Below are 15437 nucleotides of genomic sequence, written 5' to 3'. Positions count from 1 at the left end.
AGATACTAACAGCCACTGGCAGTGTTTTAGTCACCTAGCATATGAAACATTTGAGTAAAGCAAAAATGCCAGTCAAGAACATCAGTAGATGAAGGATAGTTTGAAGTCCTGTTTGTAACCATCCCCTTATTTGTTGGGGTGCAGCCAAGAAAAAAATCAAGGCCTATGGATAAGGTTATGGTAGGTATTTGATTTAAAACTTGGGTGAGATTATGGTACTTGTTTAGCCATCCTTTATAAATTTATTTTGTCCAGAATTATTAATATACGTGCAGCAAGCGGTGTACTCAAAGCATGTGTTTCTCTTTCCTTGACCAATCAGTAATCTAAAGCCAAATGGTTATCTAAAATAATCTACACTAGGGAATCATGTTTCTGTTGCATTATGTTACACTTTGGAGTAACAGCTTAGTATGTTCAGCCAGTGTAGTTCAGAGGTTGGTGTTTGCCTCGATAATTTGTTCTTATGTGCCTATGTGGTATGTAACCCAGTTCCTGTGAGAAATGGTAGCAGACCTACTTCCAACGTAATGGGGATGTATATACCACATCCTTTTCATGTGATGGACTGAAAAAGAGATGGATTGAGGGTCCTGTTTAGTGATTTGTATAAGTGTGGTTACAAGTAGAGTAAAGTACATTGGTATGAATGTACATGACTTCTCTGGGCCAGCAAAGAGATTGAGCAGAAGAGAAGTGCACATATGGAGAACCACAAATGTGTAATGGACCCAGGGCCCTAGATGCACAGTGGTCACTGATTGGGGAAGCTGATGTAATTTGGGGTTCCCCCTGAGTGAATGGACTTCGGGGCTCAGTGCTTTGGGAATTATGCTCCTTGGGACATGGTGTAGATTGTTCTTCTTTGTGGTGGATGCCTGGGCACATACAGAGGATTATAAAGTGCACGTGGGGCTCCTGCCAAATGCCACATACTGTATGGCAGGTGTACTGCATGGAAGCAATTAAGCACCACAGAGAGTGTCTGGGCAAGCTGGAGGGTAGAATAGGGTTTCTTCTCTTAGGCAAATGGAGGCAGTGTTAAAAACTCAGCCAGGGCCCTGACTGGTGTGGCTTGGTTGGTTGGGCATCGTCCTGCAAAGCAAAAGGTTGGTGGTTGGATTCCCAAACAGGGCACATATCTGGGTTGTGGGTTCAGGTCCTGGTTGGAGCAGGTGTGAGAGACAGCCAATTGATGATTCTCTCATATCAATGTTTCTCTCTCTCTCTCTCTCTCTCTCTCTCTCTCTGTCCCCCCACCCCTCCCTCTCCCCCTTCCTTCCCCTCGCTCTAAAAATAAATAAATCTTTTTTAAAAATTAGCCAGGTAGGACATAAGGTGGGGGGAAGTTTTTGTTGAGCTCGCTAATGTGCCTAGTAATTATTGTAGTTGCCCAAAATGAGCTCTGGTTTCTGCCCATTGTATAAAAATATTAGAGTCAGTGCAATCTACTGAAAATCAGCCCTTGATACACAGTTTGAAGAGAGAAAGAAAATAACTATTAATAATTCTGGACTATTGGAGGGCTTGAATGGGAGGGTTGTAGAGTCCTGAGTGGTGATGATAGGAAAAGGTCTGCTTAGGGTGATATAGGCAGGTGACCCTGTGGCTGTGATCCTGGAGGGTATGTTGGGGTGGGGGTGCTGTGGTGATGATAGCATCTGCAGCCTGGTAGGAGTCCTCTCAACAGAAATTAAATTCACTAACCATCAGCGAGTACAAAATGTGGACCCATCTAATAGGTGTAGTGAGGGCAAGCAACTAAGTAAACTATTTATAGGGGGCACCCCATAAGGTAATGAGACTCGGTGTATATCTTGGTCTTCTAAAGGTGCAGTGGAGAACAGCCTAGCAGTCACAGTGCCACCTCACAATTGAGGAGCAAGCATTGTAGTAAGCAAGACATTGTGTTCTTCATTTCTGGCTGGTTATGTTGTATGGTTTCTCTGTCCCTTTTTGTTTACTCTCTCTCCCTTTGTTGAGGCTCTCACTTAGCTTATCCATTCTTCCCCTAAGTTTCTTGAGCATCCTTAGAACTATTTTTTTTAAACTCTGTATGTAGTAGATTACCTCTATTTCATTTTGCTCTTTTTGTGGGTGTTTTTTAGCTTTCTCCTGTTCTTTTATTTGGGGCATTTTTAAAATATGTTTTATTGATAATGTATGCCATTACAGTTGTCCCATTTTTCTCCCTTTATACACCTCCACCCTGCACACCCCCTCCTACCTGCATTCCCCCCTTTCAGTTCTTGTCCATGGGTTGTACAAATGAGTTCTTTGGCGTCTACATTTCCTATACTATTCTTGACCTCCCCCTGTCTATTTTGTATCTACCATTCATGCTACTTATTCTCTGTAGCTTTGCCCCCTCTCTCTCCCTCCCACTCCCCACTGATAACCATCCATATGATCTCCATTTCTATGATTCTGTTCCTGTTCTAGTTTGCTTAGTTTGTTTTTGTTTTTAGGTTTGGTTGTTAACAACTGTGACAACAACTTGTTGTCATTTTACTGTTCATATTTTTATCTTCTTCTTCTTAGATAAGTCTCTTTAAGGGTGGGTGGTGATGAACTCCTTTAACTTGACCTTATCTGGGAAGCACTTTTATCTACCCTTCCATTCTAAATGAAAGCTTGGCTGGGTAGAGTCATCCTGGATGTGGGTCCTTGCCTTTCATGATTTGAAATCCTTCCTTCTAGCCCCTTCTTGCCTGCAAGGTTTCTTTTGAGAAATCAGCTGACAGTCTTATGGGAACTCCTTTATAGGTAACTGTCTCCTTTTCTCTTGCTGCTTTTAAGATTTTCTCCTTATATTTAATCCAGACTCCTGTAATTATCATGTGCCTTGGTGTGTGCTTCCATGCTCCAACTTCTTTGGGACTCTCTGAACTTCCTGGACTTCCTGAAAGTCTGTTTCCTTCACCAGATTGGGGAAGTTCTCCTTTATTATGTTTTCAAATAAGTTTTCCATTTCTTGGTCTTCCTCTTCTCCTTGTGGCACCACTATGATTTGGATGTTGGAACCCCTAAGCTTCTCCTCATTTTTTTGAATTCTTGTTTCTTCATTCTGTTCTAATTGAATGTTTCTTCCTTCTGCTGCAGACTGTTGATTCAAGTCCTGGTTTCTTTCTCATCACTGTTGGTTCCCTGTAGATTATTTATTATTTCACATAATGCAACCTTCATTGCTTCCTGGGTCTTTTTTATGCTGTTGAAGTATCCAGTGAGTTCCTGGAATATCCTGATAACCAGTGTTTTGAACTGTGCTTTTGATAGGTTGGCTGTCTCTATGTTGCTTAGTTGTAGTTTTTCTGGAGCTTTGAACTGTTCTATTTGGGTGTTTTTTTCCAGCACACCTGTTACATAGTAAGGAGTGGAGCCTTAGGTGTTCACCAGGGTGGGACAACCCACATTGCTGCGTTGTGAGGCTGTATGTTGGGAAGGGGTCCAAGAGGAAACTGCTGCTTGCTCTGCTCTCTGCCAGTTTTCAGTCACTTCCTCAGCTACCCACAATCAAATTGGGCCCTTCTGCTGCTGATTCCCCGGTGGGTGGGTTTGTGTATATTCTAGGACCCTGTTCATCTCTCCAACGAATTCTCCTTTGAGGCTATAAGTTTCTCCTGCTGCTGCCTCAACCCCCACAGGTATTTTCAATGAGAGGTTTGAAGCTTTATTTCCCGTACTGGAACCCTGGTTGCATGGTCTATCTTGCTCCCCAGTTGTTCCTCCTGGTTTATCTGCACACTAATGCGGAACTGCCCAGTCTCAAAGCCACCACCTCACTGGGTCTGCCAGCCGCCACCTTGCCTGCCTCTTTGGGGCATGTTTTATGTCTCCCTATTTTGGCTGCTTTGTATTTTTGTGTGTTAGGTAGATCTACTATGTCTCCCACTCTTGTTATGGTGCCCGTATGTAGTAGGTGTCCTCTGGGTCTCAGTGCTGCAGAGTCTCTGATCACCTGAGCTACTTGTTTCAGGAGTCTTTCTTGTGTGGATTATGTGAGCCTTCTTGTTGTAGTTGAGTCTCAATTGCCTTTGGTCCATCCATGGATAGGAGATCCTCTGGCTGACTGGCTGGCTGTGAGTTTTGACACCCTCCCCCAACCACAGTGTACAAGTGGCTGTGCAGGTTCTAGTTCATGCTGAGATCTCCCTTTGGGTAGGCCACCTGTAAAGCTAATTTGGTCATTCCTTGATTGGGCCTATAGCCTGCCACCAGGGTATGTTGGTTTTCAGGCCTTATGGGAGGGACTCCAATGCAGATCGATGTTAGAAGTTGCCTGTGACCAGCCCTGGGCTGTCTGGAGCTACAAAGCGATCCACAGTTTGTGGCTACCTCTGCTGGGCCTGGGTGTGCATGGGAGTTGCCCAGCTGCATACCAAGGCACTGAAAGAGCCTCTGGCAGTATGGGAGTTATATAAGGTAGGTTCTCAGAGAGTCACCAGGTAGGGGCAAGTGGTGGTCACCAGGTTGATACAGATTCAAAGTAAGTGCCAGTGCTGAGTATGAGGTCACTCAACAAAAATCTCAATGTGCACCAAGGCCTGCTGCCACCTACAGATCTTTTTGGTGGGGTGGGTCCTCATGCAGTCATCAGCATGTAGCCAGCTGAGTTTATCAGGGTAAAACAGGCCAAGGTTGGTTGTATAGAAGGAAGTCTCTGCACAGACCTGTGGTGCCAGTTGGTTGTCGAGGGAAGAAAGGCCCTCACCTTACAGCCATGCAACTCAAGTCTCTCCCTGTGGATCTCTGCCATCCCCTGAATCTGCCCAGAACTCCTGGACAGCCTTCAAGAAAGATTGTGCTGTTGCCCCAGCCTAGTTTTAGCTAGCTGATTCTTCCGCAGGACAGGCAGAGCCACAAGTTGGGATGGTAGGTCTAGTCCTCAAGCCAGGAAAGATGGCTTCCATGGGTGGTTTGGGAGAGGGACTCAGTGCAGGAACCTTGGCAGCTGTTTATTTGGCCCTCTCCCTGAAGCCACACAATCCACTCTCTTCTTGTATGACTCTGGGCTTCTTTGAGCCACCTTCCCTCCTCTGACAGACATAATCCTAGCTGATTTTCACATCCTGATGTTATATGGGCTCTTCCTTTGTGCTTTGATCTTCCAGGCTGAGGAGCCTGGCACATGTTTGAGCCCCTCACTCCTTATAGGTGGATCTTTGCACCTGAGATTATCCCTCTGGGTCCTCAGCCACCACACATGGGTGCAGGTCCTGCTGAATTTGAGTCTCCACCCCTCCTACCAGTCTCAGTGTGGCTTTTTCGGTAAATCCTTGGTTATAAGACTTCTGTTCATCTAGTCTACAGTTGGTTATTCAGGTTGAGTGTTCTATAATAAGTTATAATTCTGGTTTGGTTCTGGGAGGAGGTGAATGTAACTTCTACTACTCTACCATAATCTAACGTCTTCTCTAAAGTATTAGTTTTGTCCTATGGTGTTTAATTAATTGTCTTTTAAAGAAATTCAACATTTTATTTTGAAGTAAATGTAGGTTCATAGTAGTAAGAAATAACATGAATAGATCACTTTTATTCTTTACCCAGTTTCTATCAATGGTAATATCTTACAAATCTGTAATAACATATTGTAACCAGGATATTGGCCCAGGATACAATCAGGATACTTAGCATTTACATCAGCACAAATGTCCTTTATGTTGTTCTCTAATAACTTCATCTACTTATCTCTAGCTCTTATCCCTTTCTTAACCTGGCATTCATTAATCTCATCTCTAATTTTGTCATTTCAAGAATGTCATATACCCCTGGCTGGTTTAGCTCAGTGGATTGAGCGCAGGCTGGGAACCAAAGGGGCACCAGCTTGATTCCCAGTCAGGGCACATGCCTGGGTTGCAGACCAGATCCCTAGTAGGGGGCATGTGAGAGGCAACCACACATTGATGTTTCTGTCCCTCTTTCTCCTTCCCTTCTCTTCTCTCTAAAAATAAGTAAATAAAATCTTTAAAAAAAAAAAAAGAGTGTTATATAAATAAAACCTACATTATGTAACCTTTGGTATTGGCATTTTTCATTGAGTGTAATTCTTTGGAGAATATTTAAGTTGTTGAGTGTATCAATAGTTTGTTTCTTTGTATTGCTCTGTAGTGTTCCATGGTATAGAGGTTACCAGTTTGTTTAAAAATTCACCTACTGAATGATATCTTGGTTGTTTCCCAGTTTTTGGCTATTACAAATACAGCTACTCTAAACATGTGCAGAGTTTTGGTGAACATATATCTTTATTTTGGTGGGATAAATGCCCAGGAGCACTGTTGCTGGGTCATATGGCAGTTGTAATGTTTAGTTTTTTGAGAAAGTGCCACACCATTTTTTAGGTTGGTTGTACAGTATTACATTCCCACCAGTAATGTGTGAATAATTCCATTCATTACTCCACAGCCCCACCTACATTTCATATTGTCACGATTTTTTATTTTAGTCATTCTGATAAGTTTGTAGTGGTGTTTCATTGTGCTTTTAGTTTGCTTTTTTTTTCTTTTTTTTAAAATTTATTTATTGACCTTGGGGGGGGGTGTTCTACTTATTTAGGAAAATATGGGAGAGAGGTTTTTGTTCAACTTATTTATACATGTATTGCTTGATTCTTTTATGTGCCCTGACTGTAGATTGAACCTGCAGCCTTGGTGTAATAGGACACCACTCTAACCACCTGAATTATACAATCAGGGCTGCATTTTCTTAATGATTAATCATGTTGAACATCTTTTCATGATGTTATTTCCCTTCTCTATCCTTGTTAGTGAAGTGTATTTGAGGTTTTTTTCCCATTTTTTTCTGATGGAATTCTTTCTTTTTTAAAACTGCTGGGTTTTGAAAGTTCTTTGTATATGTTAGATACAAGTCTTTTATTGGATATGAGATTTGCAAATTTTTTTCAGTTGGGTAGAGAGCCACCTCATTATTGCTGAATAAGAATGAAGATCCAGTCTTCCTGTGTGGTCTCCAGTTAACACCACAGGGAGATAAATAAGTTCTGGGCTCCTGCATGGTCTGTGCTCCTCTCTTAGACTTTACTGGTATGGGTAGGGGTGAGGCCACTTTTTTTCTTATGTTGTGTGGCTGGAATAGATCAGTTTTTGTCTGAAAGTTTTCTGTCTTTCTAGACTTCGCCTTTACTGGTTTTTTAGCTAATAAGAGTAGGTTTTTATTAAAGCTTTTGTCTGTGCCCTTTGTTTTGGGGTTGCTGGCTTTTTCAGATCCAAATCTGGGGATATATGAGGTAAAAAAGGGAACCCAGGGATCTTACTATCATGTCCTCCTTCAGGTCCCAAGGTCCCTAGCCAGTCTGCCTTCATTTCTACATCTTTCAGATTCTTAGTATGTTTTATGTATAATATTCAGGATTTTTTGTTGGACTTTAGCAGGTAGAATAGGACAAAATCACATCTACTGCATTATGCTGGAAGTGACAGCATATTTTTAAATATTTTTATATAATATCGAGTGTGGCTGTATTATCCAGTAGAATGCCAAATCACAACTTTATAGGTAAGACACTGAAATTTCAAAGAAAACTTATATTTATGGTAGCATTAGATACTGATCTTCAACCCCAGGAGAAGGAGCTGCTAGTTCTTTTTTCTTTTCTAAGAGGTAAGATATTAGGGAGAGGCCACACACACGACTTGAACGCAGCGTCCATTCTCAGGTGGTGTACATACAAAGCCAAAACTCAGACCAGAAAAGAGGCCTTCTCTACTCCCTTTGCCCAGGCCCCTCTCCAGGTACCACTGCTATGTCTAACAGTCCGCTCTAGGGGCCATCCACAAACACCAGTCCACTCAGCATCCTATCATAGGGGTTGCTGCCTAAATGGCAGCACACAGATGGCTCTGTGGGGTCACCCAATGTGGGGGTGGGGGATCAAGCATTTGTAACAAGCACAGAAAGGCTCCCATTCACGTGGCACCACACTAGGCTTCTCTAACAAAGAAATCCCAAAATACAATAGCTCAAATAAGGTAGAATTTTATTTTTCATTTATATGATAGTTTTTGGTTGTTTTTTTTTAACATGATAGTTTAGGGTAGGAACAGAAGCAAGCTCCTTGAGGTTATCCAAGGACCCAAGCTGGGTGGGCAGTTGAATCATTCTTTTACATGGTTTGCAAGGTTGTTCTAGATATCACCTATTTCAATTGACAATAGTAATGGTGATTGTAGTGATGGTGGTAGTAGGTTGAACATGAAAGTTTAGAACTTAATTTTTTAAGGACAAGAAGCAAAATTTGTACTTAACTGCTTTTGCTCATATCCCATTGACCTAAATCTAGTCACATATTCATTCCTACCTTGAAATGAAACTGGAAATATCTGCAGCTTGGTAGCCATGGGACCTGAAAATGCTGGAGTATGGAATTGTGATTACTTTAAAAAAAAAAAAAAAGTGACAATACTGGGGACAGTGGTAGTCTGCTGTTGTTACTTCTGTGAACAATTTGCAGAAGAAATTAGCTGCATGGTCTTGGTCATCGTGGGCCACTTTATTATATAGTTAACTGTCTTACTCTTGTGTTCTTACCTGTTTTATTGTAAAACATCAACAAAGTGATTTTTGTATAAATATTAGTACTACTTCAAGTAAAATCTTATTTATATTGTCTAGGGTTTACAGAGTCCACGGGGAATAGGATGCAAGCCAGAAGCTGTATGCAGTCATGTTATTATTGAGAGCCATGAAAAAGGGTGTTTCAGGACTCTCTCAGCCAAACAACCACAGCTGGACAGCCATTCCTGTGTCTTCAGATCAGCTGAACCCTTAGAAATTATCAGAAGACAACGGAGCCCATTATCATGGAGACCCAGACACATCAACTTTTCCAGATCACTAGACCAGAGCAACCCCCACTTCAAAGTTTGTAATTCCTTGCAGTTACAAAGTCATTCCCCATTTCAAAACTTTGCAGGTGATGAATTCAGAATTAGCAAGGATTTTCGAATGCCATTCCGTGAAAAGATGGACCCCTGGCTGTCAGAATTAGTAGAACCTAATTGTTTGCCACCTGAAGAAATGGATTGTCATTCTTCATCACAAACGCTGCCCCCAGAATCCATGAAAAAGTTTACTTCCATCACTTTTTCATCTCACCGACATTCTAAATGTTTTTCAGATTCCTCGGTTCTTAAGGTTGGTGTTACTGAAGATACCCAGTGTACTGGAGCATCTGTAGGGGTATTTAATTCTCATTTCACTGAAGAGCAAAGTCCACCTAGAGATCTAAAACAGAAAACTTCTTCCCCATCATTATTGAAAATCATTAGTCATTCACCAGATAAAGCTGTGACTATTTTAGCAGAAAGTAGTAGCCAAGGCCAAAAACTATCTGTTGAACATTCCCACCAAGAGAAACTTTTAGAAAACTCAGATTTTAAAGGCAGTCATTCCGAGCCCAGTACAAATTGTAGCAAATTCAAAGAAGTTCATTTCTCTGATAAGCATACTCTCATTAGCATGGGCAGACCAAGTTCCACACTAGGAGTAAAAGAGAAGAATGTAACTTTAACTCCAAATCCTCCTTCACATATATTTCTTGAACAACAAGAGCTCTTTGAACAAAGCAAAGCCCCACACGCAGATCACTGTGTTAAGAAACACCAGTCTCCTCCTCCTCAGCATCAGCATTATGTGGTTCCAAACCTTCCTTGTCACATTTTTCTTGAAAAACGAGAACTCTTGGAACAAAGCAAAACCCCACATGTAGTCCATCAGATGAGAGAACACTACTCTCCCCTTCCTCAAGGTGAGGATTATGTAGCTTCAGACCTTCCTTCTTCCATTTTTCTTGAACAACGTCAGCTCCTTGAACAAAGCAAAGCCCCAGATATAGATCACCACATTAAAAAACAATATTCCCCTCTTCCTCAAGGTCAGGATTGTGTAGTAGAAAACAATGGTCAACATAAGCCTAAATCACACATTTCTAACATAAATGTTGAAACTAAGGTCAATAGTATGGTCTCCCAATCAGCCTCAAATCAACGTACAATAATAATATCTCCATCTACTCCACCTTCAAATAGAAAAGCACTTTCTTGTGTGCGTATAACTATTTCTCCTAAGACTGATAGCAGATCCTTAGATAAAAAATTTTTTTCATTGGATCCTGCTTCTAAAACAAAGATGAATAGTGAGTTTAATCCTGACCTACAGACTATATCTGCAAGATCATTGGGACCAACCTCCAAATTACTGACCAGTAAACCTGGACCACATGATCAAGAATCTTTAGGTTTTCTAGGACCTAAATCTTCACCGGACTTTCAAGTCAAGCAGTCTCTTCCAGATGGTAATACTGTTCCTAAGGACTTAAAAAACATACCTTTTCAGAATAGCCACATAGTAACATCAAGGCAAACACAAGTGAATTTTTCAGATTTGGAAGAATATTCCAGTCCAGAAGGGACTTCAATATCTGCAGATCGGTGAGTCTCATTGTGATGACAAGCAAACTGATGGAATTTGTCATAACGGGTTTTAAATAACTAAGTAAATGTAAGTTTCTAGGGGGAAAGCAGTATGATTCTCTTAAGGGAGATTATATCTGACGAATCTGCTAGAAGTCTTTCAGGGATAAATACCAAAGTAAGAAAGAATACCAGAAAGTAACTTGGCATCGAGTATTTAAAACATTGAATTACTTTGAGAAGAATCTTTGATCGTGCAGTGGTATAAGCTACCAGTTCCTCATTGTTGGAGACATGCTGAAAACCACCTTTGGGAGGGGATGCATGCGCATGCTTGCTCTCCTGTACCTTCTCTCTTCCATTCTCTCTTTCTCTTCATTTTCATTTTCATTTCATGATTTCCCTCAAATATTTAGTATAAACAGTGTCAAAAGGTAACTTTCCAGTGGAGAAGTCTGGCAGACATCATTTTAGCAAAGTAATCAAGGTTAACACTGCCAGTAATGCATAATGTGCTCCCTCAGGTGATGCCCTACTTCACAATGTATTATAATGAAAGAAACCCAGTTTGGGGGGGATGCATTAGATTTATATTATATAGCCTAATTTTAAGGCCCATTAATTCAGTTTTATATTAGTCTCTTACAAGGGATTCATAACTTTCTGTTACGGCTAAAAAGAACCACCCTATACATTTAGTGTTTCCATCTTAGAGTTGGAAAGCCAGCATGTCACAATGGGGAGCACTAGCCTTGGAAAGGGGAAAGGGAAAAAATGTTTTTCAACATCCACATGTAGTAGTCTTGGCAATGAGAGACTTAAACATGTTATGTCATTTAACACTCATGATAACCCTATGGGATAGATGGTAGTTTCCATATTTACACTCTGGGAAACTGAGACATAGACATTGCTACTTTGTCAGCAAACAGCATTGTCTCCAATAACACTGTTTGTAAGGAGCAGATGGGGCATTCAAATGTAGTAAGTTTAATCAAAGCAAGAGTTTGTTCACCACATGGTACTGCTCTCTCTCTCCAAATGTTGAACCCTACTTCCAGCTCTTCTACCAACTATCTTCTTAGACAAGCCATTTAATATCTTTGTCATTCATGTGGATAATGGAGGAAGGGAAAGGGTTTATATCCTGAAAAATCCCTTCAGCTCTAAAAGTTAATGATTTGAGAATTGAATTTGGGCAAAACAAACAGCAAACAAACAGTGAATCTGTAGTTTCAATATAGTAAATAATAAGGTGCAGTAGAAACCAGTATTGATAATTTTTTTGAAAATTTTTTAGAAATTAAAAGATTGACAAGTTTATTACTTAAACTCATCAAAGCAATAAAATACTTATTGGATCTGAGTTCCTTTAATGAGAAGAAAATTATAATTATAAATATCAACTATTAATAATGCCCTTTGTTCAGAATGTACTAAATCCCAGGCATTGTAGTGGTTGCCTATATCATTTTTTTATTCAGAGATAGTATAATCAGAGATAGATAGTATTACTTCAATTATAGATTTAAAAAGTCTAATACTTAAAAAAATTAACTGTTTTACCCAACAGTGCATGGGATTAAGTGTTGGAGGTAGCATTTGAACTTAGGTGTGTCTGACTCTGGAGTTCATACATAATTCAAACTATACATGCAGTCATACACCACATAACAATGTTTAGCTCAGTGATGGATGGCCTATTCAACCGTGGTCTAATAAGATTATAATGGAGCTGAAAAATTCTTGTTGCCTGATGACATCTGTGACTCCAGATGAGTTGCCAAAGATGAGGTTGCAAAAATAGCAAGGTTGTGGTTGAGGTGACAAACTGTAACCTGGGTATGAGTGAGGATGACATTGAGGAATTCATAGAAGAATTGACTAATTCTTCAGGAATTAGTGGATTTGTTAGAACTGGAAAAGGAATGCTTAGCTGAAGAAGAGGCGAGAGAAAATAAAACTGCGGAAGAGGAATTCCTAGAAAATTTACAGTGAAGGGTTTACCAGAAGCTTTTACAGACCTCAACAAGCTCCTTAAATATTTTTGAAAACATGGACCTTGAGGCTGAAATGTTTTCATTAGTAGAGAGGAATATTCATGGGGCATTCTCTCCTTACAAGCAAATATATGATGGAAAAAAAAAACAGCAAAGAAAACCACCGTGGACATATTTCCAAAAAGAGTGCCACCTCCTCAGAAGAGCCTCAGGCAGGTCCTTCAGGAAGTAATCCAAAATGCATTATTATCATAGGAGGTGCCTATTATTGCCTGCAAAGACCTCCCAGTGGGACACAGTGGAGAACTGGAAGACAGTTATACTGATGATTCTGACCCTGTGTAGGCCTAGGCTAATGTGTATGTTTGTGTCTTAATTTTTACCAAAAAGTCTTAAAATAAAAAATATATGAATAGGAAAAGGTTATAGAATAAAGATATGAGGAAAAATATTTTTGTGCAGCTATACAGTGTTTGTGTTTTTTAAGCTGTCCTGTTACAAAAAAAGTCAAAATTTTAAAAAGTAAAAATTTACAGTAAGCCAAAGTTAATTTATTATTGAAGAAAGAAAAGTTTTAAAAATAAATTTAGTGTAGTCTAAGTATACAGTGTGTATAAAGTCGACAGTCTAGGCCTTCACATTCACTCACTGACTCACCCAGAGCAAGTTCCAGTCCTATAAACTCCATTCATGGTAACTGCCCTGTACATTTATACCATTTTAAATCATTTGTACTATATTTTACTGTACCTTTTCTGTCTTTAGATATGTTTAGACACACAAATACTTAGCACCGTATTACAGTTGCCCACAGTATTTAATATGGTAACATGTTGTGTAGACTTATAGCCCAGGAACAATAATAGACTATACTATATAGTGTGTGTAGTAAGTAGGCTATACCACCTAGGTTTGGGTAAGTGCACTCTATGATATTCACATGACAAAATCACCTAAGGATTCATTTCTCAGAATGTACCCCCATTATTATGCAAGGTATGATTTTGTGTGTTTGTATGGATAAAACATACAAGTATTAAATATTTTTAAAACTTTTTATTTTGAGATAATTTGCAACTTAAAGAGGAGTTGCAAAAAATAGTTGAGTCCCTGTACTATCTATCAATGTGTAACATATTTACCTGAAAATATAGCAGCTTCAAACAATATTATCCCAAAGTTTCTGTGGGTCTGAAATACAGGCATAGCTTAGCTGAGTGCTTTGGGCTCAGGGTCTCTCACAGAGTTGCAAACAATCAATGTATTGGCCGCAACTGTGGTCTCATCTCAAGGCTTGACTGAGAGGATATGCTTCCAAGCTTGCTTATGTGACTGTTGGCAAGAAACCTCAGTTCCTTCCTTCTATGAGGCTGCTCCAATATGAAAGCTAAGTTTCCCTCCCTCAAATGAGCAGAGCAAGTAAGAGTGCAAGAGAGGGTGCCTGAGATGAAAGCCACAGTTTTTTTGTAACCTAATCTTGGAAGTGAATCTCACCACTTCTGCCGCATTCTGTTTGGTAGAAATGAATCACTATTTTTAGCCCACCCGGAAGGGTTAGGGATTACACAGGGGTATGAATACCAAGAGGCAGTGATCACTGGGGGTTATCTTAGCTTGCCAGTATTCCCTTTACAGAAGCTTCTGCTTATGTTAACATCTTATAATAACATTATACCCACAAAACATTTACCAAAACTTGGAAAGTATCCTTCATATAAAATTATAGCTAAAGTATAGATTGATTTGGATTTTACTTGGTTTTTCCACAAATGAACCACCTCTGTTTCAGATCCAGTCTAAAAACCCATCCTTTGTTTTAGTGGTCATATCTCCTTAATCTCCTCCAATCTGTGGCAGTTTCTCAGTCTTTCCTTACTTTTCATGACCTTGCCACTTTGAAGAGAATTGATTAGTTATTTTGGAGAAAGTATTTTGATTTGGCTGTGTGATGTTGTGTCAAGATTAGGTTGAGTTTAGGCATTTTTTAAAATTGAATTCTAAGAGAGAGTGAGAAAGAAAAACATCAGATTTGTTTTTCCAAACTGAGTTACCCAGTCATGGCCAAGGTTAGGCATTTTTAATGTCCCTTATTAGGGAGCACATTATATTGACATGCATTATACATTATGATCTCTGGGCTAAAGTGGTGTCTACCAAGATTCTCCACTGTTCTACATATTTATAAATTCCCACAAGACATTGTTACTGTTCCTTGTTTACTCCACTGTGTGTGTGTGTGTGTGTGAAATATAGTACATAACTATATATATAAAACGTGTATGTATATGATACTCATTATTAAGTGCTCTTTATTATTCTTTACTCTTTGCAGTTCTTTACTTTGTTGGATCATTTAACTTTAGCCTAAAAAGAAAAACTTTTGGCATTTCCTGAGATCTGTTGGGGATTAGTGCCTTTTTATTTATTTCTATTTTATTTTAAAAATAGATTGTAATTTTCTGTTGAGATTCTTTTTTTGTTGTTGAGATTCTTTATATTTTTTATTATCACTCATCTTTTGGTCTCTTAGTACATTAATAATCATTATAAAGTACTTCTGTGCTAACCTTGGTATCCAAATCCCCTGTAAATCAATTTCTGTATTCTCTCAATTTTTACTTTTTTCTGCTTCACAGATTTTATAATTTTTGCTTGTATTCTTGACATCGTGAATGGAAAAAATTATAGAGACTGAAAATGCTGTCACTTTGCAACAGAAAGGATTTGCCCTGTTCTCTGTTAATCAGATACAGTGCCTGAACAAAATTTCAGGAATTTTACTAGGTCAGAGTAGGCTTGGAGCTTCAGTTGACTCATTATTCCTTTGATTGTCAATGATTGGTTTGGGTTTTGGTTTTAAGCTGACATGGTTTTTATTCTTCAGTAATTAATTATAGTGAGATATTCAGTTTAGTCTTTCAGATGTTTGAATTCAGCTCTTTGGACTCTCAGCTTTCCCAGCTTTAGAATGTAAGGGGACACCAGTTATGTATTTTTGTGGTTATACTTT

The 15437-nt window shown here is 39.4% G+C and overlaps 1 protein-coding gene across 1 annotated transcript in view; it reads left to right on the top strand.

Moving 5' to 3' along the window:
• Window positions 1-15437, top strand: part of ALMS1 (ALMS1 centrosome and basal body associated protein) — a 212170-nt gene that overhangs the window by 99046 nt on the left and 97687 nt on the right. The window contains exon 13 of the mRNA XM_053663400.1: window positions 8629-10445. Within this exon, the coding sequence (XP_053519375.1) occupies window positions 8629-10445 (1817 nt within the window). The remainder of the gene's footprint in view (window positions 1-8628; window positions 10446-15437) is intronic.

Source organism: Artibeus jamaicensis, unplaced genomic scaffold, assembly GCF_021234435.1.
Source record: "Artibeus jamaicensis isolate MK-2021 breed Jamaican fruit bat unplaced genomic scaffold, CSHL_Jam_final contig_3174, whole genome shotgun sequence".
In the NCBI taxonomy this organism is placed as follows: Eukaryota; Metazoa; Chordata; class Mammalia; order Chiroptera; family Phyllostomidae; genus Artibeus; species Artibeus jamaicensis.
This window is presented reverse-complemented; position numbering and strand designations above follow the sequence as displayed.